Below are 25863 nucleotides of genomic sequence, written 5' to 3'. Positions count from 1 at the left end.
AGAGACTTTTGGTTTACGACATACTAACTTCCTAGAGACTTTTGGTTTACGACATACTAACTTCCAAGAGACTTTTGGTTTACGACATACTAACTTCCAAGAGACTTTTGGTTTACGACATACTAACTTCCAAGAGACTTTTGGTTTACGACATACTAACTTCCAAGAGACTTTTGGTTTACGACATACTAACTTCCAAGAGACTTTTGGTTTACGACATACTAACTTCCAAGAGACTTTTGGTTTACGACATACTAACTTCCAAGAGACTTTTGGTTTACGACATACTAACTTCCAAGAGATTTTTGGTTTACGACATACTAACTTCCAAGAGACTTTTGGTTTACGACATACTAACTTCCTAGAGACTTTTGGTTTACGACATACTAACTTCCAAGAGACTTTTGGTTTACGACATACTAACTTCCAAGAGACTTTTGGTTTACGACATACTAACTTCCAAGAGACTTTTGGTTTACGACATACTAACTTCCAAGAGACTTTTGGTTTACGACATACTAACTTCCAAAAGATTTTTGGTTTACGACATACTAACTTCCAAGATACTATTAGTTACAGACTTTGTACACTGTCTAACGAACTTAAGGGTGTTAACCTTGACAACATTTTACACACTTTTGGTTATAAACTTCGAAAAGTGGTTGGTAATTTGAGGTCAAAACTTTATAGATTTTTAGTCATTTGTTTTCACACACAAAAAAAAACACAACACAACTGTTAAACTGAAAGAAAAAAAATTCACTTACTCATGCATTGAAAACAGTTCACGTCTGTGATGTTGTATAGAGCGCCGTCTGTTGTCAGTGTGACAGCCAGGCCATGTACTGGGTTCGGGGGGGGGGGGGGCTATTTAGTGCCATCTCAAACTGTGCAAAGACGAACTGCTCTGTTCAGTGATAGGACGAGAGTCTCACTACACAAACTAGATTTTCTAGATGTAATCAATTCTGATTTGATTTTCTCGGTAGATTTTAACGCCTTGAGACAAATAGAAGATACAAGCACAGACGCGAACACGAAATCTAAACTAAACAGAACAAACCAAGTTTACAAATAGAGTTTGTGTCTTTACGCGGACTCAGAGGCGGAGAGTTCACTTATGCAAGTTAATGGGCAGATTTCGATTTGTTTTTCAGCACGAATGTTTTGGAGAGACAGAAAAATTCGTTCCGCCTGATAAGAAAGAAATACAGATACATCTTGTCTGGCCTTACGATCTACAAGGTTGATACTATGACCGACGGTTGACGAAGGTGTCATGTGGCCAGCACTGCGACCAACCGCTTTGACTTTCCGCAACTTAAGTTAGGTAGCCATTGAAGTTAGTTGGACTCGGACAAGTTAGGTAGCCATTGAAGTTAGTTGGACTCGGACAAGTTAGGTAGCCATTGAAGTTAGTTGGACTCGGACAAGTTAGGTAGTCATTGAAGTTAGTTGGACTCGGGCATCCCGAAAATCACGAAGTTCTTGGCTACGCTCAAGGAATTTGGTGACTAGAGTTTGCTTTAGATTTTATATAAAAAATCCATCGGGGGGAGATGGGAGGGGTTTAAACTAAACAATCTCAGTTTTTTTTAAATAATTCAAAATTCCTTTAGCTACGCTCATAGAATTTGGTGACTGTAGATTGCTTTAGAATAATATTGAATAGGAGCTATCTGAAAAGTAGGGGGGGGATAAACTCAAAACCATCTGGACCAACTTAAAGCCCTAGGGTGGGGGGTTAAACTCTTGGTTACGCTCATAGAATTTTGTGTTTGTAGATTTCTTTAATTTTATATTGAAGATGTGGTTTTTAGCTTCAAACCGCGCCTGAAAGGGATTTTAAACTCAAGACGCTCTGGAGGGGGTTTTAACTTGAAGCCCTCTGGAGGAGGGGGGGGGGGTTAAACCACAAAACATCTCTTGACTACACTCAAAGTATCTGTATGCTATAGTCGTGTATTGAAGACGGGGTTTTATCATTTAAAAATTCGGAGGGGGTTTTAAACTCAAAATCCCCCTTGGCTACGCTCATGGAATTTGGTGACTGTCGTTTGTATTATTTTTTGTTTTATAAAAGAGGGGGTTTTAACCTAAAAAACCCCTGGTGCACTATTAAACTCAAAACCCCTTTGGCTTCGCTGGGTGCTAATGATGGTTTAACATTAAAATCTCACCTAAAATAATCAAAATCAAAGCAAAAATCAGTCATAAAATTCCACAATTTCATTTCGGTGCCCCCCCCCCCCACCTGGGCTATGCCTCTGACCTGAGACCTCTCGGTTTGGAAGCCAAGCCACTCAGCCACCACTCCCCCACAAGTTCTGTTATTCTGAACATGAAAAAGAGAGACGCCCTTCGACCTGCCGGGTAACTGTTCAATTTCTCTTGTGTTACGACAATGCCGCTTTTGACCTAAGACAATGCTGAGAACTTGTTGGTGTCTGAATCGACGACTAGCAAAAATACAAGTGAACCCAGAGGTATACCTGTCACGGCGGAGACTCTCTCTCTCTCTCTCTCTCTCTCTCTGTCTCTCTCTCTCTCTCTCTAAGCTCCACTACCTCCCCCTTCACACACGCTTTTATTTCTTTTCAGATTTAAAGAACAGGCTTGATTAATGGTTGCACATATGGTGTCGACAGTAAGCACACTTATTAATGACGTCATTACTTAAATTTCGACATCGTTTGGGCGATGCTAATACTTTCTGTTTCTTCTGAACACAAACCTAGTTTGGTTATTTATAAACTTATTAATCACGTGATACAAGTCCCCGCCCATTCATTAGACTTACTGTCACTTCTTAACTAGTTTTTTTTTACCTCAAAGGCAGTGTGGGGCATCACCATTTGTGGTCACCCCTTCTCTTTCTTTAACACACACACACACACACACACACACACACACACACACGCACACAAATAACGTAGTCGCTTTAGTATGAAAATTCGTTTCAACGTAAAACTATTAGCAGCGATTCTCAATCTTAGAGAGCGTACTCCTAAGTGTTCTCGTCGAACCAGCGTGGTGGTGGTGGGAGGGGGGGGTGTCCTAAAAACTGTTTAATAATGTGATTTAAAAAACAATTTAGGTGTGTGTGTGTGTGTGAATTATTAAAGGAAAAAAAAGATTTTAAAATGATACGGTGATGTGACTTTGATAGCGTGCATTGCAGGTTCTAACGACACGAAAAACGGATTGGTTTTTTGAGCCGTCCGTTTGTCCGTCAGCTAGATCCCAAAATCAGAAAGTAATTGAAAATAGTGCATCGAAGTGCGACATATACTTTTGGTCTCATAATGACGTCACCTTTTGTCGACGATGACGTCATATCTACTAAACACCAAAGTCTAAAACACGAGCACGGTGATGCCTGTCTTCAAACCAACCAAAAGCTCTTCTGTGGACAATTCTATTTGACAATTGTTTTCATTGTGCTCTAGATATAGGCCTTTGAGCCAAGGTTCAACCCCCCCACCCCCATTTTATTTCCCTAATCAAGCGAACTCTTTCGTTTTCAGAATGCAGAATTGACAGATTTAAAACCCACCAGTTTATATGACGCGGTGTGGTAGCTCGTAGAGCTGTGTCATGTGATCAAGTTGATGTCACTTCCGTCTTAATGGCAAGTAAAGTATGCTTACAACGCATTCATAGAACAGCTTCAGTGAGCTTTAATTTGAAAACTAATATTTATAATGTCTTTCCAGCACACGTATAAACTATTTTTTTTGAAGTAAGATGAATAAGATAGTTTAGCAGTTTATCTTATTCATTGGCTGTATGAAATGTTAAGTATCCGCAGCTGCAACGAGCTTACAAAATCCTCAAATTTCTGTTAAAGTATTTTAATGACATTAGTGAGCTCCTATCCTATCGAGTGAGAGATTTACGCGTGAATGTAATAAGTATGACTGAGCCGCAGTAGCCGCCTACAAGTGAGCTTTCTTAATTTTCTAAAATATGTGGATGAATGAAACTATAGTTTATAGATTCTAGTTCTTTCCCCCATAATATTATATCCGTTGTTTATAAAACATAGCATCTTTAAGTGTATGTGTGTCTGCAAGCATGTGTGTCTCTGGGAGTGGGTTTGTGTGTCTCTGTGTGGTGTATGTATGTCTGTGAGCGTGTTGTGTTTCATTCAGTATGTGTGGGAATGCGTATGTGTCAGTGTGTTTCTGCGAGAGTGTATGTTAATGAGTGTCTTGGTATATCTGTGTGTATCTGCGAGTGTGTGAGGGAATGAGCGTGTGTGAGCGTGTTTGTGTTATCAGTATGTGTGAGGAGAGTGTGTGCTGTGTGTGTATGTCAGGGTGTACGCCTCTACAACTGTATGATTCTGTATGTGTGTGTGTATGTCAGGGTGTACGCCTCTACAACTGTATGATTCTGTATGTGTGTGTGTATGTCAGGGTGTACGCCTCTACAACTGTATGATTCTGTATGTGTGAGTGTGTGTGAAATGCATTAAGCGATTACATTTCGCCACAAATATAATGCATTAAAATAATACAATGAGTATCAATAAATATAAAACGCTGAATAAAAACAATGAGTATCGAGTACTAAAATACATTGAAATAAATGCAATGAGTATCGATAAAAATAATACGCCGAATAAAAACAATGAGTATCGAGTAAATAATACTATGAAATAAAAACAATGAGTATCGATAAATATAATACACTGAAATAAAAGCAATGAGTATCGAGTTGGTTTATTGTATAACTTCCTCATATCGTCACCCAAATGACATTTTTGATCAATAGTTACTTCTGGTGAAAAAGAAAAGAAGGGGAGATAAAGATCAGGGGAGCAAGGGACACTATTAATCGTATTTGTGAAGTGGCTTATAACGGAACAGTTGAAGTTGCTGGCCTTGTTTTGTTCACAGACGCAGCGGAGTCAAAGTAAAAGGAAACCCTTAAATCAATGCAATGCAAGACAAAGATTTTAAATGCAATCTGCTGCGCTGAGGAATTCCTTTACCCGAGTAGATGAGCACAGCTGGTAAGGTTCGATCTCATTGAAACAAATGGCGCATAACGGCGACAGACACAATTGTGTCGCCAAAACTAGAGGCCAAATGTATTAAGTCCAAAGCACTGCGTCACGACCTCCGGCTAACATGGCGACCAACGTGCTGTTTGTCTCACTACCTCATTTAGTACGCGTGCCGATATGATGTGCTTTTAATGTGTTGTGTTTAGTTTTCCGTTGACACACGAAGGACTCACTATGTCTGTGCTGCTAACCAACTGTGTTCAGAGATTCAAGACATGGAGGCGTTACTTTGTTATTATTGGCGGGATATTTATTTATTTACCCATTGGAGTACCTTGGTACTTTGGTAAGTGCAAAACTTATTTACCCCTTACAAAGAATCGAAAACTAATAAAATTTTAACATCTTGAATAATGCAGTGGCGTAACGGGTCGGGGGGGGGGGAGTGAAGGACGCGAACCGCAACGGATGACACTCATCAGGGAGTGGCACCAAAGTGAACAAATGTCAGGTGCATATTTAACAGTTTTGTAGTAGAAATTGAATGCAACTATAATTGAAATGAATGCAACTATAATTGAAATGAATGCAACTATAATTGAAATGAATGCAACTATAATTGAAATGAATGCAACTAATTGAGACTTTACGAGTCAAGGAAACAGAAACCAACTAAAGAATTGAATGTGAACGTTTATTTTGAAGTGATGGGAGGGGGTGACACCCATTAGCTTCTTGCACCTGGTTACACCAGCCCTAGCTACGCCTCTGTACATTCTACTCACTAAATGTGCACGTCCGCCAGCCTCTGTACATGCTACTCACTAAATGTGCACGTCCGCCAGCCTCTGTACATGCTACTCACTAAATGTGCACGTCCGCCAGCCTCTGTACATGCTACTCACTAAATGTGCACGTCCGCCAGCCTCTGTACATTCTACTCACTAAATGTGCACGTCCGCCAGCCTCTGTACATTCTACTCACTAAATGTGCACGTCCGCCAGCCTCACTCTAAACCACACGGCAAATAAAAGAATAGGAATAAGTGGTGGAAACTCCGGGTTATGGAGGCGCGGTGGTTGAGCGGTAAAGCGCTTGACTTCTGAACAGGTGTCCCGGGTTTGAATCCTGATGAAGACTGGGATTTTCAATTTCAGGATGCTTGAGCACCTCTGAGTCCACTCAGCTCAAATGGGTATCTGACATTAGTTGGGGATAAGTAAAGGCTGTTGGTCGTTGTGCTGACCACATAACACCCTCATTAACCGTAGGCCACAGAAACAGATGACCTTTATATCCTCTTCCCTATAGGTCACAAGGTCTGAAAGGGGAACATTACTTTTACTCCTGGTTTAAGGAAGCAGAAGGCTGAATTTGATCTATTTTAACTAAATGATGTTAAGAGTCGAACAGACCTTTGGACAGTGACAAAAATACGTCTAATAATAGGTCATTTTACTTCCAGTGGATCTGATATGATTATTCATTAAAAACAAAAACACTTCAGAATAAGTTAAATGACGCAAAATAATTTTTAAAAAAATGGTTAGAGTAATCGGCAAGCGCGTATGACGTATAACATTCACAGTATTCGCAAACCAATCTTAAAGTATTCAAATGAACTCTGTAGATGTCGTAAAGAAAGGTCTTCTGTTACAAACTGTTTACTAATAAATCTTATAACGTCATCAAGATATGATAATGCAACCACTAAACAAATTAGATTTAAGAGTAGCTGATAGTTAAGTCAGTAAAGTTGAACTTACTTCTACCTTCATTTGAAAAGACTTCCTAGTCGTGAGGACTGTCGTCTCAATGGCCCCTGGTTTGAAACCTGTCTGCCGTCATGTAACGCTTTCCCGGGGGAAGTTTGGACTATGATGTAATATTCAATTCTGAAGTAACATCCGAGATATGTGAACGATTTTAAACATTTTTTTAGAAGTTTGACTTTATATTGACTTTGATATATTGTCTTTTGAATTGAATGAGAGTTACTGTAGTGTACTTGAAAGAGAGTTACTGTAGTGTACTTGAGAGTTACTGTAGTGTACTTGAAAGAGAGTTACTGTAGTGTACTTGAAAGAGAGTTACTGTAGTGTACTTGAAAGTTACTGTAGTTTACTTGAAAGAGAGTTACTGTAGTGTACTTGAAAGTTACTGTAGTGTACTTGAAAGAGAGTTACTGTAGTGTACTTGAAAGAGAGTTACTGTAGTGTACTTGAAAGAGAGTTACTGTAGTGTACTTGAAAGAGAGTTACTGTAGTGTACTTGAAAGAGAGTTACTCTAGTGTACTTGAAAGTTACTGTAGTGTACTTGAAAGAGAGTTACTGCAGTGTACTTGAAAGAGGGTTACTGTAGTGTACTTGAAAGAGGGTTACTGTAGTGTACTTGAAAGAGAGTTACTGTAGTGTACTTGAAAGAGGGTTACTGTAGTGTACTTGAAAGAGGGTTACTGTAGTGTACTTGAAAGAGAGTTACTGTAGTGTACTTGAAAAAGGGTTACTGTAGTGTACTTGAAAGAGAGTTACTGTAGTGTACTTGAAAGAGAGTTACTGTAGTGTACTTGAGAGTTACTGTAGTGTACTTGAAAGAGAGTTACTGTAGTGTACTTGAAAGAAAGTTACTGTAGTGTACTTGAGAGTTACTGTAGTGTACTTGAAAGAGAGTTACTGTAGTGTACTTGAAAGAGAGTTACTGTAGTGTACTTGAAAGTTACTGTAGTGTACTTGAGAGTTACTGTAGTGTACTTGAAAGAGAGTTACTGTAGTGTACTTGAAAGAGAGTTACTGTAAAGTACTTATCAAATATACTTCGCTTTTACTCGTTCATAATTAAGTGCAGTGGATTTTTTAATTGCCGCCCCACCCCCAAAACCAAAATCAGTAATTGTTGTCATTTATTCCTGTTAGAGTTTTAACTATAATTGTATCGGTAACTACACATGAGGTAGAGACTTCAAGTTATATAATTTTGAACTATGTTGATATGAATGACTACTTGATAGTTTTGAGCGGTTAGATTATACAGCACCTTGTAACAGTTTGTATAACATTATAACTTTTAAGTGAAACATTTATTGATCCAGAAGGAGAGGGGGGTGAGTTCATGAGTCACAAAGTACTTTGTGCTCGCGTTCATTGAGTTGAATGACATTATGACCAGAAACAAGGTGTACATGGGGGTACATTGTGTCTGTCGCTGTAGTTTCTAACAGAATCAAATATTAGAAGCCCGTTGTTTTTTGTTTGTTTTTTTTTTGTGTTTAAGTTCAGTTAGTAGTAGTCGAAGAGATTCTTCCATCATTGGAAAATTATTTAATTTTCTACTACCTTTTTTTATTAAAAAAAAAACTTTATGGTAAAAAAAAAATTCAAAACATGTATTGTCTATAGGGAGTCACATATCTCGATGTTTAAAAGTTATGTGTTTTTTTCGATGTGTTTAGAAGCCATGTACTTATCATGTTTACTGGCTGTGTGTTTACCAGATGTCGTGCTTGTCGCGTGTTTACTTGATGTGTGTGTATTTAATTAATAAGTTTTTGTTTAGCATTACTGCCATAGAAAACAGAGTTTGATGTCGTACTGTGGACAGAAAGTTATAGCACATGGATCTTGGCACGACTTAGCATTTCCTATTATAATCTTTAAGAACAGTAACAAAACAAAACACGTGAAATGTCAGAAAGAGACAGAAATAACGAACAAAGCTAAGGACAAAACAATTGTTGACGAATGTAGAAACGATTTATTTGTGGGTGTCCAATTCGATATAATTCCAGTGGATAAATCTCTGATCATATACGATATGACTAGGAAACTGTTTGTACAATTTGTATTTTAATGTAGTTTGGTCCATACGTATCTCATTTGAATGCCCCAGTGATGGACCCACTCCGGCTCTCTGAAAAGGTTTAATCTTGCCCGCAACATGTTTTGTAATAAAAACAAAAATAGATTTCATTTCTTCATTCAATACAAGATAAACCATTGAAGGAATATTGCGAAAATTTTAATTTATTCATCTTTAAGGGACGACCCAATCGTAATAATGATTGCTGGCATCGTGTAACTTTTAGACAGGACTTAGGGTAAAAAGCTTCCACTCCACGCCTGTATGTTAGGAGAAATCCTTCCTAGCGGCCATCGGCATAAAGTGGCGCGTAAACGCTCCGGCTCCCAAATGGAATTTTTTCATTATTCTGACGGATACCTGAAGGCAGAAACTCCCACAACTTAACACAGTAATGGTCGCTATCATAGTTTGCCATAGTGGAAGTTTAGACAGGACTAGGGTTGAAAAGCTCCAGGTCCACCCGTGTCCTCCAAGATAAATCCTTCTCGGTGACAAAAGGGTTAATAGGGTTGTAATTTGCCACGGTTCCAACTAGGTGTAAAGGTTTTTTTTCTTTGGACGTTGAAAAAAATAAAATAAGTCGACATGAAAATTGAGCCCACTGTAACTCAGTTATTTATACTATGCTCTATCATACGCCTGCAATGGGCGAGATTGACGAAAGATCTTCAACATAATTGTCGCTGACCTTGTTTGTTTGTTTTTTGTCACATTCAAGTCATCCACATTCTGATGTACGATATTTGGGAGAATTTCGACTATTTAGACATAAAAAAAAACAAGAACAAGCATGTTTTGAAAGCCTGTCTAGGTCTACACTTTAATAAACGGTCAAGAGATGAAAGGCCTGCAACCCTCTATTATAGAGTATGCACAAACACTTCTTAGGTCCATATATACACACACACTTTCAAATGAAACGCCCCTTGCCTTGAGATTGTGAGTGTATATAGTCGGCGTGATACTAACCTTGCTTGGAATCATATGTTCTTTCATGACCGTACTTGGATAGTCATTTCAGCAAGTCTTAACTCTTTCTCTATTAACTGACGATACCAACGTTGATTCCATCAGAACGTGTTAAATAATAACGGAGAGAAAGAGTTAACAAATTACATTTACCTCGTTTGTGCTCTCCTCCTAAAGACAGACTTTTGATTTAGGACTGTCTATGATGAAGAGCTCGACACTGATTATCGGACATTTCTTACACGCAGACCTTATAAATCGGAAAGTTAGATGCCCATCACCACCTGATATCCCGATAGGCCCACACCATACGCACATTGTTAGGTACGCCACAGATCTAACTAGTCATGCTATAACAATCGCAAACACCCAACGCTTTTAATCGTCTCCTGATTATAGTATGATGCCTCTCGTGTTGCTTTTAATGACATGTATGAGACAGTGGATAAACTGCATGCATAAGGACATCGGGGGTGGGGGTGGGGGGGTCGCGTTTTGATTCGAGCCGTTTTATTGATGAGTTTAAGACTATTCGGGGCAAACTAAACCTATATACCAACTATTGCAGCCTTAGCACGGATATCAGCTAGTCTCATATAAAACGTGCTGCATAATTTGCTGTGTAATATAATTTACGATTGGTCGATTTATGAAGACACGCATTATTATTATTACCATTATTATGATAAGAATTAAGGGCTCACAGTTAGAGCTAAAAAAAAATACTACGATTGTTAGCAGACATTGGAGCATGTGACGTAATCATGTAGGGGAGAATGTGTGGGAGTGAGGTGTGGTCAATACATCTAGTGCTAGAATGTGTGGGAGTGAGGTGTGGTCATTACATCTAGAGATACAGTGTGTGGGAGTGAGGTGTGGTCATTACATCTAGAGATAGAATGTGTGGGAGTGAGGTGTGGTCATTACATCTAGTGCTAGAATGTGTGGGAGTGAGGTGTGGTCATTACATCTAGAGATACAGTGTGTGGGAGTGAGGTGTGGTCATTACATCTAGAGATACAGTGTGTGGGAGTGAGGTGTGGTCATTACATCTAGAGATAGAATGTGTGGGAGTGAGGTGTGATCATTACATCTAGTGCTATAATGTGTGGGAGTGAGGTGTGGTCATTACATCTAGAGCTAGAATGTGTGGGAGTGAGGTGTGATCATTACATCTAGAGATAGAATGTGTGGGAGTGAGGTGTGATCATTACATCTAGTGCTATAATGTGTGGGAGTGAGGTGTGGTCATTACATCTAGAGCTAGAATGTGTGGGAGTGAGGTGTGATCATTACATCTAGTGCTATAATGTGTGGGAGTGAAGTGTGGTCATTACATCTAGTGCTAGAATGGAACAAGAAGGAGAAATAAGTTGTGTGTGAAACTAGCTCTAATCTAGTGTAATGAATAACTCGGTAGGGGAGAGAACTAATATTTTTGTTTATGATATTGTTTCCCTTTTCCATTTTTTTTCGTTTTAATGTTGTTGCAACAACTTGTGAAGTATCGACTAGAAGCGGGGCGTATCAATACAATAACTTGTGTTTTTGTAACATTCAACCATGGTATTAGTTCTCGTGACCGCCTCAAATCAGGTTACAGACTTCTAGGAAACACACACACACACACACACACATTTTGTGTTTTTTTAAATCACTTTATGAGGTTAGCAGTGGTGTCAAGCAGGGATGTGTGCTCGCACCTACTCTGTTTGGCATATTCTTCTTCTGTCTACTGCATTATCCGTACAACGACATAAACGAAGTTGTGTTTCTCCATACAATATCCTCTGGAAAACTATTTAATGTATCAAGGGTGCGGGCAAAAACCAAGGTTAGGAAGTTACTCATCAGGAAACTCCTGTATGCTGATGATGCAGCTATTGTGTCTGATTCTGATATTCAGCTTCAGTTCCTGGTTAACCCTAACCCTAACTATCTGCTGCTTGCCAGAAGTTCGGCTTAAACATTAGTCAAAGCAAGACTAAGATACTAGTCCAGAACACAAATACTGCACCTCAAGTAAACATTAATGGCCAACCACTAGAAATTGTGGATCACTCTTGCTATCTCGGCTCCATCATATCCAACAACACTCTACTGGATAAAGACATTAACATGATAGCAAAGCAATGGCCACAATGTCATGGTTGCAGAAAAGAGTGTGGGACAACATATTACTGACTAACAGTACTAAAGCCCTAGTCTACCGGACCTGTGTGTTGAGCACCTTGCTATACGGACGTGAAACATGGTCAACTTACTCATGGCAGGAAAAAAAGCTGAATGTCTTCCACCTCCGATGCCTAAGCCCTAAGGAGGATCTTTAAAATAAGGTAGCAAGATAGGATAACCAATGAGGAAGTGCTACGAAGAGCAGGATGCCAGGACATCCGCTTTGTTATCAGCAGCAGACGCCTTGGCTGGCTTGGCCACGTTCGTAGAATGCCAGTAGGTCGACATCCACAAGACATTCTAATAGAAGGCAGGAGAGCCGCTGGTCGCCCACTCTTACATTATACGGATGTATGCAAACGCGAGATGAAGCTCTTTAAAATCGACACTAGCAGCTGGGGAAGAGGTGGCACTGGATAGATCTACATGGAGAGAGAGCATAAAGGAAGGGTCACGGATTGCAGGTGCCATACATAACTGAAGCAGAAAGAAGGGCGATAATGCAGCGGCGCCTGGTGATCACATTTGCCCAACCTGCGATCGCAGCTGTGTATCAAGGATGGGCCTCTTTAGTCACACAAGAAGTTGCAAAGTGAAAAGATCGACTCTCGAGACGTAAAAAAATGCCCCAGATATCACTTTATTTAGTATGTAAAAACCAATAAAACAGTCACAGCCACCTTGTCAAGAAATGACGTCTCTATGACTAAGTCAGTCAGTTCGATGAATTCAACAAAAACATTTACCTACCTGATGGCCCCAATACATACTTTTAACAGAAATTTGAAGCTGATGTTTTATGTAAATATATTTACAATGACTAGACACGTGACATCTCTTAGTATCATCTTTATACTAGCAATCATTGTTGTTTTTTTATTACAAAGCTTATATCAACTCACTCTGTCTGTCTGTCTGTCTGTGTATTAAAAAGGTTTATACACGTTATTTCTCCGACACTCAATCTCGGATCAATTTGAAGCTAAGCATAAACATTTTTGCATAAACAAGACATGAATCAATTTAAAAAAAAAACAATTAGTCAATCAATAACTGGTTATCAATTATTTTGTTTGATACAAACAAGGGAAATTAATCCTTCAATATTCATTGATACTGCTAAATATGTAGTGCATGGGCGTAGCCTGGAAGGATTGGGGTTCCACCCCCATCCCGAAATAAATTCCCCCCTGGAGAGGGTTTTAAGTCGTCTGGAGGGGTTTTTAGAACTCGAAACCCCTCTTGGCTACGCTCATAGAATTGGTGACTGTTGTTTGCTGGGGGCCAAAATCGGTCCGGGCATTACCCTACGATTTGGCCCACAATTTGATTGCATCTGATATGCAAAAAAACGGAACGCATCTAGGCTAACGTGGGTTTCTATAACTTGCTGTATATAAATAGACTTAAGTGCTATAGGAAATCTCAATAGGTAAAAAAAAATCTACTGTGCAGTCGTCATCATAATAGTTGTTTTAACCATTATTTTGGTATAACATAAAGAGTAAAGTATAACACTAGATGGCTGCCTGGTCGTGTGTAATGCGCTCTGGAGTATCGTCTCGATGGTCTCAGGTTCGAACTCTGCCTGACGCCCACTATCCTCCCTCCACCTTTCCGGCTGTCCTGTGGGATGTTTAGGCAATTTTGAAGTAACAATGTAGTGGCGTAGCTAGGGTGGGGGGAGGAGGGGGAGTTTTTAAATCCCCTGGGTCCACATTTGAGGGGGCCCCCAAATGAGTGTTTTTTACATTCAATATTAAATATTACGCAAAATGCAGGGGCCCCCAAATAGGTCAAGCCCCCCGGGCCCCCAAATGATGTCAAATTCCCAGCAACAGATGAATGCATTCACCATGAAATCCTGCTTTTTAGCCTTTTCTTTACGTGCAGAAACGGGTAGAAAATGTATTTGACTAGTCACTTACCTATATGACAGCGTTAGCACTAACTCAAAACCCTAGTTGATGATTTCCTAATAAGTGTACCCTCCATTCAGTACTAGCCATGGGGGCAGTTATTACAGGACAGCACTCTTCATAATCATCTCCCTAAAACCATCTCCACAGAAGACATCGTTAGTAAATTCCAAATGTCATATTTCAATTCATCCATTCGTTACCTAAATGTTTAATACTTCTCGGGACTTCAAATTGTTTCAAGACACTACCCCACTGTTTGGTGGTCATAACATCAGGGAATACTTCCTAGGTTGAAGTTCAGGGTCCCGTTTTAGATTCATACGAGTATGTTTACACTAGTTCGACTTCTATAGGACTAAAAAAACAACATAGGTCTTATCTTGTTTGTTATCTCTTAGTGTGTGAAAAAAGGATTACTACAGAAGTACGCTAAACCTATAAGCGAATCCATTATCTCGGATTATGTGGTTTTAATACACAGTTAAGTATGTCAAGATCTTTATGAAAGGTAAGGTGAGACCAATCAAGTTTACAGGACTTACTGACATTTCATGTGGCCCATTTAGGCACCGGCCCACCGGGCGTTTGCCCAGTTGCCCATGTAGCCAGTCCGCCCCTGCTAGGCACGTGCCTAGTAATCCGTTGGGGCGTTGAACGAGATAACTTGCAGCATTGGCGCAGACATGGTTCTTCAAAACATATGTTTACATATCATTCATAGTCGCAAAGTTGGTTCTTCAAAACATATGTTTACATATCATTCATTGTCGCAAAGTTGGTTCTTCAAAACATATGTTTACATATCATTCATTGTCGCAAAGTTGGTTCTTCAAAACATGTGTTTACATATAACCATAGACATAAATAAATATAGACTGGCCGAAGGAAGTAACTTCATGTAACTTGAAAACATGTATATCTATTGTATTCGGATTTCCGAATTATGAAAAATTGCATGATCTTCATTCTTAGAGATTAAAAAAACACTAGTGAAAATAATGTAATACTTATATAAGTTATGGCTGAAATAGATATGAATACTTAACTTTTATACTGCTAGTAAATGCTGTATAATAAAGTACACAAAATTGCAAGTCACAAATTTTCGTTTCATAAAACTCTTTAATCGGCCAGTCTATATTTATTTATGTCTATGCATATAACTCATTGTCGCAAAGTTGGTTCTTGACAAATTATGTTTGTCGCAAAGTTGGTTCTTGGAAACCTGGGCTTGTCTAAGGAATAGCTGTTTCTTTTATTTTCAGGAAACTTAGCGACATATATCAACTCATACTACAACTCCAACCTACCAGCAGACCATGACGTGGTGGACCCACAATGGATCTTCTCGGCGTTCTTCATCGCGTTTTCCTTGGCCATCATCGCTTCCGGTTACATAAGCAACATGTACGGACCCAAGATGACTGTCATAGTAGCTTTAGTTATACATAGGTCAGTGAGATTTTTTTTGCTTTTGTTTTTACCATCTACATTGCAATGTAAACGTCTACATTACACAGACAGCTTCGTAGTTCGAATCCTGGATACGGCAAGAATTTTAAATAGGTAAAAGAAATAATTACTAGGTAATTTGTTAGTATCTGCTTCGTAGCAAGTTTATTTGTTTATTAGTTGTTGTATTTTTTTTACAAAGCTTATATCAAATCATTATGGTCAAACGTTTGTACATGTTATTTCTCCCACACCCAATCTCGAATTAAGTTAAAACTTTGCACAATTATTAATTGGCATAGACGAGACATGAATCAAAAAAAAAAATTAACCCATTATTCAATTTATTAAAAGTAAAAGTAAAGTTCCCCTTTCAGACCTTGCGATCTATAGGGCAGATGATGTTAAGGTCATCTGTTTCTGTGGCCCACGGTTAACGAGCAGGGTGTCATGTGGCTAGCACAACGACCAACCGCCTTTACTTTCCCCAACTAAAGTCAGGTACACATTAGAGTTGGGTGGACTCAGGGGCGCCCTAAAAATCCCAAAATTAAAAATCCCAGTCTTCACTGAGATTCGAACCCAAGACCCCAGGTTCGCAAGCGAAGTGCTTAACTACCCAGCCACTGCGCCACCCAGTCAATTAATTACTGGTAATCAATTATTTTGTTGGATACCAAAAAGGGAAATTTAATCTTCAGTATTCACATATATGGCTAAATTTGTAGGGTTTTGTCCCCTTAAATAATTGTGCACTTTATTTCTACCACAGTATGTGTGTCTTTATTTATCAGTAGGTTTGTCTTTATTTATCAGTAGGTTTGTCTTTATTTATCAGTAGGTGTGTCTTTATTTATCAGTAGGTTTGTCTTTATTTATCAGTAGGTGTATCTTTATTTATCAGTAGGTGTGTCTTTATTTATCAGTAGGTGTGTCTTTATTTATCAGTAGGTTTGTCTTTATTTATCAGTAGGTGTGTCTTTATTTATCAGTAGGTGTGTCTTTATTTATCAGTAGGTGTGTCTTTATTTATCAGTAGGTGTGTCTTGTACTATTTACAGCAGCGCTACATTCTGCAGCTACTTCGCCATCAAGCACTCCATGGTAGCACTCATTATAACCTTTGGTGCTGTGGGTGGACTGGGCGCCGGTCTAGCTTACGGTCCGCCCCTACCTGTGGTGATCAAGGTGAGTTGATTTTCTAAAAGTATTTTAATTAACAAAGTAAATAGCAAGGAAAAAAAAACTTTAAAGAAAAAACCCAGCTTATATTGAGTGTAATTGTATCAATTAGTTTGGATCAGTCAAATTTGTAATAGATCTAGACTAGATTAGAAATATTTTTAACAATTTTTTTTTTGTTTAGAGCAATTTTATGCTTTTAGTTTTCTCAATACGCTATGATCCTATGACCAGTTGGAAAGGGGAGGTATCTGAATGATCGCTTTTTAAATGCGTTTATAAAAAAAATTGAACGACCTGGATTTGAACTCTAAAGCCTCCACAGGTCAGCACACCATTGTGCCAGAGAAGTGCTTATTAAAATTGAAGGTTTTTTTGTTATCTATTGTTCCTTTCAAACTTTTTACAGGATGTAAAGGGGAATAGTTCAACCTATACCGCCGCATCATTCAAATATAATTTCTTTCCCTTGTTCAAAATACCAACAAAATATTTAATTACCGATAGTTAATTAACTAATTGTTGTTTTTTTTTTATTGATTCTTGTTTTGTCAGGTAAAATAAATAACTATGCTAAATTTCAGTTTGATCCGAGATTGGGTGTGGGAGAAATAACGTGCATAAACTTTTTACCAGTCGGACAGAGTGAGTGTGATAGAAGCTTTGTAAAGAAAAAATTGCTTTCGAAGAGCCAGTACGGAAACCTTCTCACAAATACCCCCCTCGGCCCCTCCCCCCAATCCCCAAACTGGTCCACAAAAATAATTTGGACCAGAGCGCACTGAGCATGTAGGAGAAGTGAAATTGTGCTCAACAAAAACAAAATGTCTACAAATAGTTTTAATCGCACACATTTATTATTGTTATTGACACTCATACACACCGCTATGTATGAATACAATGTATTTCTTTCAGTGGATGCCTCGACGTATTGGTCTGGCTAGCGGGGCTCTAATGACTGGCTTCGGAGGAGGAGCAGTATTTTACAATGAGCTCATTACCTTCTACATTAACCCAGAGAACCTCAAACCTGATGCCAAAGGTCCCCACACAACGTAAGTACCTATAAGTTCATTTTGTAAAAATTGAGCTTTGGTGTAGAGTTAGATGAAATCTAGACCAAAATAAACGAAATGACTTTAGATGACTTTAAGAATGAAATTCTAAATGTGTATGAGTGGAGAGAGAGAGAGAGAGAGAGAGAAAGAGATTGAAGATCCAAAAAAGACAGTTTATTAGAGAGAGAGAACAGATAAATACAGAATATTTTAAAGAGAGATACAAAGGAAAAGATAAGATAATTTTTATTGGTCCAATATTAATCAAAATTCTGTTTAACTATAAGTGACCACATCAGCGTAATGACAACACTAGAGATGCAAATACGAACAACATTCAAACACGAAACACATACACACAGATGACCTTGTAACGCCCTGACCGAAAGTGGGATCAAGGACAAAAAAGGACAGATCTATGAGAAAAAGAAAAACCAGAGAGAAAAGGAGAGAGAAAAACAAAATGAAAAACACACAAAAAAAAAAGAAAAAGGCCAGGGGCGAGGAAAAGCAAAGGTGAAAGAGAGAAACCCAAAAAGATGCCCAAGACAATCCAAAGCTGAAAGAGACAACACAAGACAGGAACAGAACAAACGAAGAGAAACACACAAACATTATAACATGAACAATTTTTGTTTGATCAAATAACAGAATCTCAAAGCTTGTTTACTTGATTATTTTCATTATTTTCTAGACGTATTTCTTTGATTCATTGTTTCCTAGACTTTTTTGTTCATTGTTTTCTAGACTTATTTCTATGATTCATTGTTTCCTAGACTTTTTTGTTCATTGTTTTCTAGACTTATTTCTATGATTCATTGTTTCCTAGACTTATTTCTATGATTCATTGTTTCCTAGACTTGGTTTCTTTGATTTATCATCTTCTTTTTTTGAAGTAACGTCTGTATCATATAATATAAGATTCATTGTTCCCTAGACTTGTAACTTTGATTCATTGTTCCCTAGACTTGTAACTTTGATTCATTGTTCCCTAGACTTGTTACTTTGATTCATTGTTCCATAGACTTGTTAATTTGATTCATTGTTCCATAGACTTGTTAATTTGATTCATTGTTCCCTAGACTTGTTACTTTGATTCATTGTTCCATAGACTTGTTACTTTGATATCCTCATGTTACTTTCCTTAGTATGTTCAAGGTGTGTGCTCAACAAACTTAACATATTTTTCTGTTTGTATTTTTCTAGCTATTTTACTCAACCGGAAGTCCTGAACAGAATCCCCACACTGTTTCTTGTACTTGGTGGACTGACAGTCGGGCTACAAATGATTGGAGTCTTACTGCTCAGGAATCCAGAGGAGGGAGATGAGGTCATTATTTCTGTTGTTAGTTTTGGACATTGCACTTGTTCAATGTCAAGTTTAAAGTTAAATTTCATTTTGATCACTCTGTAAAACATACACATTTCTAAACATTTCGGTTTTTAACTAATTAAAAGGCTTAATTGGAGGTCAAGTTGGGACATTATCTAATTGTCCTCACAACCATGGTATACAACAGAACACAAGGTAACATGGACATAGAGAAGACAAAATATCGTTTTAAAATATAATTCCTCTTTGCAAGACAAACGATGTAGAGCTCACCTTTAGGTAGCAGCGTGTGGCCAGACCAACTGCCTTGACTTTCAACTAATGTTCAAAAGGGTTTGTTGGACTAGTCCGTTTCGTTTCTTTGATTAAAAAGTATTGGGCCGGAAGTCGCTTTTTTAATTAATTTATTTTATGAGTATTTTACCCAAGATCTGTGTTGTTTTTTTAGGACTAGCTTATTTCATGTACCCGGCATTTTCCGATACACAATTTAATACACAAAGTAATTGTTGAAAAAAATTGTAGTGATTTTAAACTTTAAATGATTACTTAAAAAGGTGTTACTCTAATCAATTTGAATATTATTTTGTTATGAATGTCACTGTTTATTTTGTGTCCGTTCTAGTTTCTTAAATTTTTCTTGAGTAAAGGGGTCGTTTTTCTCCTAATGAGTATACCTGATTTCTCCAAGCAGCCTTTGTAAAATATTGGTCCTAAATAATGCTATGTTTATAAACGAAAAATCGCATGGCTGCATTATGATGAATGTACGTGTTAGTTCAATATATTTTATATTACTAGGTAACTATAAATAACCGCATAAATAGATGTAAGTTTAATTTTTTTTTCTGTTAGATAAAGTCATATGGCAATTTTTTGTTTATATCCTAATTCTAAAAAGGAATAATAATAGAATTATACAGTCAAAATAATCACAAAGTTTTTCTTTTAACGGTTTTGAAAGTCTAATTGAGTTTGTGTTTTTGCAGATGTACACAAGCTACACTATGAGTCAGTCCATCTCTTCTGACTATTTAGAAATGAGAGTAAAAATGTAGGCTTCGATATTTTTAGCCTGAATTTAAGAAGTTACAATCTTCAAACAACTAATATATTGCTTCTTCCATAAAACTTTGTACTTAAAAAATAAATTTATCCAATGCTCGAAATCCTGCTTGTATACTTAGGCCCTATTTAAATCGATCCGGTATCAATGTATTAAGTAGCAATAACCCCGCAAAAAAATTAAATGAAAGAAGATTGAGATATACATATATTTTTGTGACGGTACTCACCGGTACGGGGTACCGGCACCTTTTTTCAATATCGGGAAAATGATTACTTTTCTTGTAATTCAACGTTAATTGTTAATTTATTATTAGTTGAAAGTTAGGCAATCTATCACTGAGTACAGGAGCCTCTTTTTTATTTTTACATGCCTTATTATTAAAAACACCTCTATGTGAACTTCTCAATCATCTAAAGTCTTAGACAGTCATTATTTTAGACTAGATTTAAGTAGAGTCTAGACCTAGATTTAATAGGCCTATTATTATAAAAAAAAAAAATCAGTCATAGACATCATTCGCAATTTTATTTTTAGGTCTAGGCATTGAAAAGTAAATCTATTAATAAACTATAATAGATCTAAGTCTAAGTACTAACTTATTAAATAAGTCATTAAATATTAAATAAGTCATTATAAGTAGAAGTATTATAATGAATATTGTATAGATCTAGATTGACTATATTATAGATAGATCTATAGATAGATCTCTAGTCTAGTAGATTAAGTATAGAGTAGCCTATAGTAAACGTATTACAGTATTATTAGATCTATGTCTGACTTATGTCTATATCTAATTAATTCTAATAATATAATAATTAAAAAACTTAAGTCTTTATTAATATCTAGACTTTTTTCTTATAAAAACAGACTATAGGCATAGCACAGGCTAGACGCGGCAATCTAGTCTCAAGATAGAATCTATAGGCCTACTATTACTAGATCTATTCGATTTTTATATATAGATCTAGACTAGAATTAGATTATAGATCTAAATATACTAATGGAGAGCTGATATGAGGTGTTAGCTAATAGCGTTGCTCAAGAAACAAACCTGGGTTTTTCTAAACTCTAATACTTGGTATGTAATAGTAAAACAGCACCTACCTAAATAAATCGTAACTAGCAATCAAAAACCCATATTTATTGTAGTATATATAGGTCTGTGGTTGTATTTTATATAGCCTTCGTAACTTCTTCTATAGAGAAATGACTTTTTGTAATTTCTTTTACTGAAAATTGGGCTATTCGCGTCTGACACATATATAAATTTTATGTTCAGCAACAAACCCTATTGATGAATGAGTCAGCCGAATTCTACTTCCAAAATTTTTACGCTTAAAATACACGTATTTAACCGGCGCCTTCGACACGGAGGTCACGATTTAACAGGGGTTTGAGTCCTTGACCTCTTTTCGAAACCCCAAACGTTGTACAGACTTGGATTTAGGAAAATTGAGGGCGCTGAAGCGAGATATAAAAGAGACGTAGATTGAGTAATCTATTATTTAGCAGACTTATCTCTCTTCTTCTATTCACTGCGTAATCTATTATTTAGCGGAGTTATCTCTCTTCTTCTATTCACTGCGTAATCTATTATTTAGCAGAGTTATCTCCCTTCTTCTATTTACTAGGAATTTTGTGTTAAAGAAGTTATATTGTATATTAAGTTGGTTAAATTGTATGTTGAGTAAGTTATAATGTATATTTAGTAAGTTGTAATTTATGATCAGTATATTTTAAGTTTTTTGTAGATTTAGTTGTATTGTATTTTACCAGTAGCTTATAGAACGCGTTTCATTATTCTCGCCAGATAGAAACTTTAGAAATGAACGAGTCTAGTCCAATCATCCCTGAGAAAAAATCTCCAGACTCTAAGTATGGGGAGCCTGCTGTCATTGAAACTGAAAGCTCATTCGCTCAACCTACTGGTGCCCCAGAACCTCATAAAGGAACCAGCTTAAGTGCCAATGTGTCCAGCGAAAAGGTCAGCATGGCTTATGAGCTAGTGGAGAAAACGCCACTAGAGGCGCTGAAGACTTTGGACTTGTATATCTTGTGGTTGGCCTTGGCCTTCAATCACTATGGTTACATCATCAAAAATAATTATTACAAGGTAATGGATTTGTTTACATTCGAACAACTTAAATTGATATGTGAACACAACCTAGAATAAACTTAAACTACAAGACATTAGATAAATATCAAGACTGGCTGTAAATCATGACAACATTAGAATTGAAAAGTAAACAAAAAATAATCTGCATTCTTCATTTCATTTTAGCTAATCACAATTACAAGAGTCGTAATTGATTTTAATTATACATCCCCCCCCCCCCCAACTCATCAAGTAATTTGAGCATAGAACAAGGTTACAAAGATAGTTTGTGTGGAAACACAAACTCAAAATCGGTCCCCGAAGTGGTCCACTGAAACAGGTAAAAAAAAGATGAAAATATCAGAATCTAAAAACATAAACTATCAACAATCACGAGTTTGTTTGAATAGAGAACTGTATTGTATTTTCTCTACAATCGTTAGACATAATGAGATTCAGATGGATAGGGAAGACATAAGAATAGGTTTCAGATATCATTGAATAGCTGATAAATAGTTCATTACTCAATGTGTACAGGAAATCATCAGAAAAGTTCCCAAGACTCGGCTGGTAAATAAAAGCGGTAGAATAGATTTAGAGAGAACACGCGCCAGGATGAGGGAATGTATTTTGTCAAGACTTCAAAGTCAGTTGAATTACCGGATGTTGATGGAAATTGTTGATGGAAGGTGTTGATGGAAGATGTTGATGGAAATTGTTGATGGAAGCTGTTGATAGAAGCTGTTGATGAAAGATGTTGATGGAAATTGTTGGTGGAAGATGTTGATAGAAGCTGTTGATGGAAGGTGTTGATAGAAGATGTTGATAGAAGCTGTTGATGGAAGGTGTTGATAGAAGATGTTGATAGAAGATGTTGATGGAAGATGTTGATAGAAGCTGTTGATGGAAGGTGTTGATAGAAGATGTTGATAGAAGATGTTGATGGAAGATTTTGATAGAAGCTGTTGATAGAAGCTGTTGATGGAAGGTGTTGATAGAAGATGTTGATAGAAGATGTTGATGTTAGATGTTGATAAAAGCTGTTGATAGAAGGTGTTGATGGAAGATGTTGATAGAATCTGTTGATGGAAGCTGTTGAAATAAGCTGTTGATGGAAGCTGTTGATGGAAGATGATGATGAAAGATGTTAATGGAAGATGTTGATGGAAGCTGTTGATAGAAGCTTTTGATGGAAGATGTTGATGGAAGATTTTGATGGAAGATGTTGATGGAAGATGTTGATGGAAGCTGTTGATGGAAGCTGTTGATGGAAGATGATGATAGAAGCTGTTAATGGAAAATGTTGATGAAAGATGTTGATGGACGATGTTGATGGAAGCTGTTGATAGAAGCTTTTGATGGAAGATGTTGATAGAAGCTTTTGATGGAAAATGTTGATGGAATATTTTGATGGAAGCTGTTTATGGAAGCTGTTGATGGAAGATGATGATGAAAGATGTTAATGGAAGATGTTGATGGAAGCTGTTGATAGAATCTTTAGATGGAAGATGTTGATGGAAGATGTTGATGGAAGATGTTGATGGAAGCTGTTGATGGAAGCTGTTGATGGAAGATGTTAATGGAAGATGTTGATGAGAGACGTTGATGGAAGATGTTGATGGAAGATGTTGATGAAAGATGTTGATGGAAGATTGTTGAAGCCGTTTTCGAGATCCGTGTTTAGGTTCCACCTTTTTGCACACCCAAGAAGATTCCTCGAAGATACGAGGTAATAGTAAATCGTTTAAACTTACGGCTTATATACGTTCTCACATTGCCGTAAAAAAGGATTTGTCATGTGGGTATCGTGTGTATAGATTTGTCATGTGGGTATCGTGTGTATAGATTTGTCATGTGGGTATCGTGTGTATAGATTTGTCATGTGGGTATCGTGTGTATAGATTTGTCATATGGGTATCGTGTGTATAGATTTGTCATGTGGGTATCGTGTGTATAGATTTGTCATGTGGGTATCGTGTGTATAGATTTGTCATGTGGGTATCGTGTGTATAGATTTGTCATGTGGGTATCGTGTGTATAGATTTGTCATGTGGGTATCGTGTGTATAGATTTGTCATGTGGGTATCGTGTGTATAGATTTGTCATGTGGGTATCGTGTGTATAGATTTGTCATGTGGGTATCGTGTGTATAGATTTGTCATGTGGGTATCGTGTGTAAAGATTTGTCATGTGGGTATCGTGTATATAGATCTGTCATGTTGGTATCGTGTGTATAGATTTGTCATGTGGGTATCGTGTATATATATTTCCTCCAATGGTATCGTGTGTATAAATTTGCCATGTGGGTATCGTGCGTATAGATTTGTCATGTGGGTATCGTGTGTATAGATTTTCTCTGTTGGTATCGTGTGTATAGATTTGCTCTGTTAGCATCGTGTGTATAGAGTTGCCATGTGAGTATCGTGTGTATAGATTTTCTCTGTTGGTATCGTGTGTATAGATTTGCTTTGTTGGTATCGTGTGTATAGATTTGACCTGTTGGTATCGTGTGTATAGATTTGCCCTGTGGGTATCGTTTGTATAGATTTGCCCTGTGGGTATCGCATGTATTGCTTTGCCCTGTGGCATCATGTTGTGACAGGTGGGGAAATGTGACGTGTGTTTGGCGCGTTTTAATGTCTAGGGGATGATTATTTTTAAAGCTATCACACACCAACCTATCAGCATATGAATCGGGAGCAGACACGCAACGAGACAAGCAATGAAAGATAGATACAAAAGTTAAAATGAAGAATATTTATTTACATAAATATACATATAAGAATAAAAAAGGGGGAGGGTTTGCATCTATCTCTAAATAATACTAATCATCACTCTTGCACCTAATAAGAGAGTATGTCACTTTGTCCTCTGACTTAGCTGGTTTTCCTGTTGATGTCGCAGCTGGCTGTGTCATGGCTTGAGGTTCTGCAGCTTGAGGTGGCGCTCTAGCGGATAGAGGGACGCCGGTGATATAGTTCTTGTGGAGTCTCAATCCCAAGTTCTAATATCTGTAGTGGGCATAGTAGGGCGGGTGGCCGGCTACCGTAGGCACAAGGTTACTGCGGGCAGAGCTGATCTGCCGTGGGCAGCGTAGTTGACAGGATATGTCCAGTGAGTTGCAGAGGGTTGGCGTAGCTATGACGTCTCGCACAGACCTGAGTCCATAGGGACGTCGCACCTAATAAGATGACAGGTGGGCTGTCGAATAGGCGGGCAATGCCGATAGCGCCAAGTAGTACAGTTGAGTAGTGTCGTGAAGACACTGAACAGCAAATAGCGAATAAATAGGCAGGTAAATAGATCGTTGATCCAATAAATAAATAGGCAGACACCTGAGGGAGGCTGCGGATAAATAAAGACAAGTTAGGACATGTCTCTCATGCATCTTATCGATGCCCTCGGCTGAGGTGCATTCGTCAGATTTGTAAAATTGCTTAAAAGCACAATGGGGAGGTGATGACAAATGGGATTTGGAAAATAGATGGCTGATAGTAGCAATATAAAAAGGTACATAAAAGGGAAAGTGATAATATAAAATGTACATAGAAGGGGAAATAATAATCTCAAATAAACAACACAGGTGGATAGAGAGAGAGAGAGAGGGGGGGGGGAATGGGCGATGGTCAGCGACCATGACGGTTTGTTTACACACGACCGTCGGTCGAGAACAATGGATCGCGCTTGAATGGAGAGGATGTCCATTCAAGGGGCGCAACTCTCGCTAGAGTAAA

At 37.7% G+C, this 25863-nt stretch overlaps 1 protein-coding gene across 1 annotated transcript in view; it reads left to right on the top strand.

Annotated features, from left to right (window-relative positions):
* Window positions 1-4759: 4759 nt before the first annotated feature.
* The window catches only part of LOC106060293 (monocarboxylate transporter 14-like), a 38955-nt gene continuing 17851 nt past the window's right edge, over window positions 4760-25863 (top strand). The window contains exons 1-6 of the mRNA XM_056040267.1: window positions 4760-5360; window positions 15206-15392; window positions 16454-16580; window positions 17490-17629; window positions 18839-18962; window positions 21845-22147. Coding sequence (XP_055896242.1) covers window positions 5249-5360; window positions 15206-15392; window positions 16454-16580; window positions 17490-17629; window positions 18839-18962; window positions 21845-22147 — 993 coding nt within the window. The 5' untranslated portion in view covers window positions 4760-5248. The remainder of the gene's footprint in view (window positions 5361-15205; window positions 15393-16453; window positions 16581-17489; window positions 17630-18838; window positions 18963-21844; window positions 22148-25863) is intronic.

The sequence above is a fragment of the Biomphalaria glabrata genome, chromosome 9, assembly GCF_947242115.1.
Source record: "Biomphalaria glabrata chromosome 9, xgBioGlab47.1, whole genome shotgun sequence".
In the NCBI taxonomy this organism is placed as follows: Eukaryota; Metazoa; Mollusca; class Gastropoda; family Planorbidae; genus Biomphalaria; species Biomphalaria glabrata.
The sequence above is the reverse complement of the archived record's forward strand: the minus strand, read 5'-3'. Positions and strand labels throughout refer to the sequence as shown.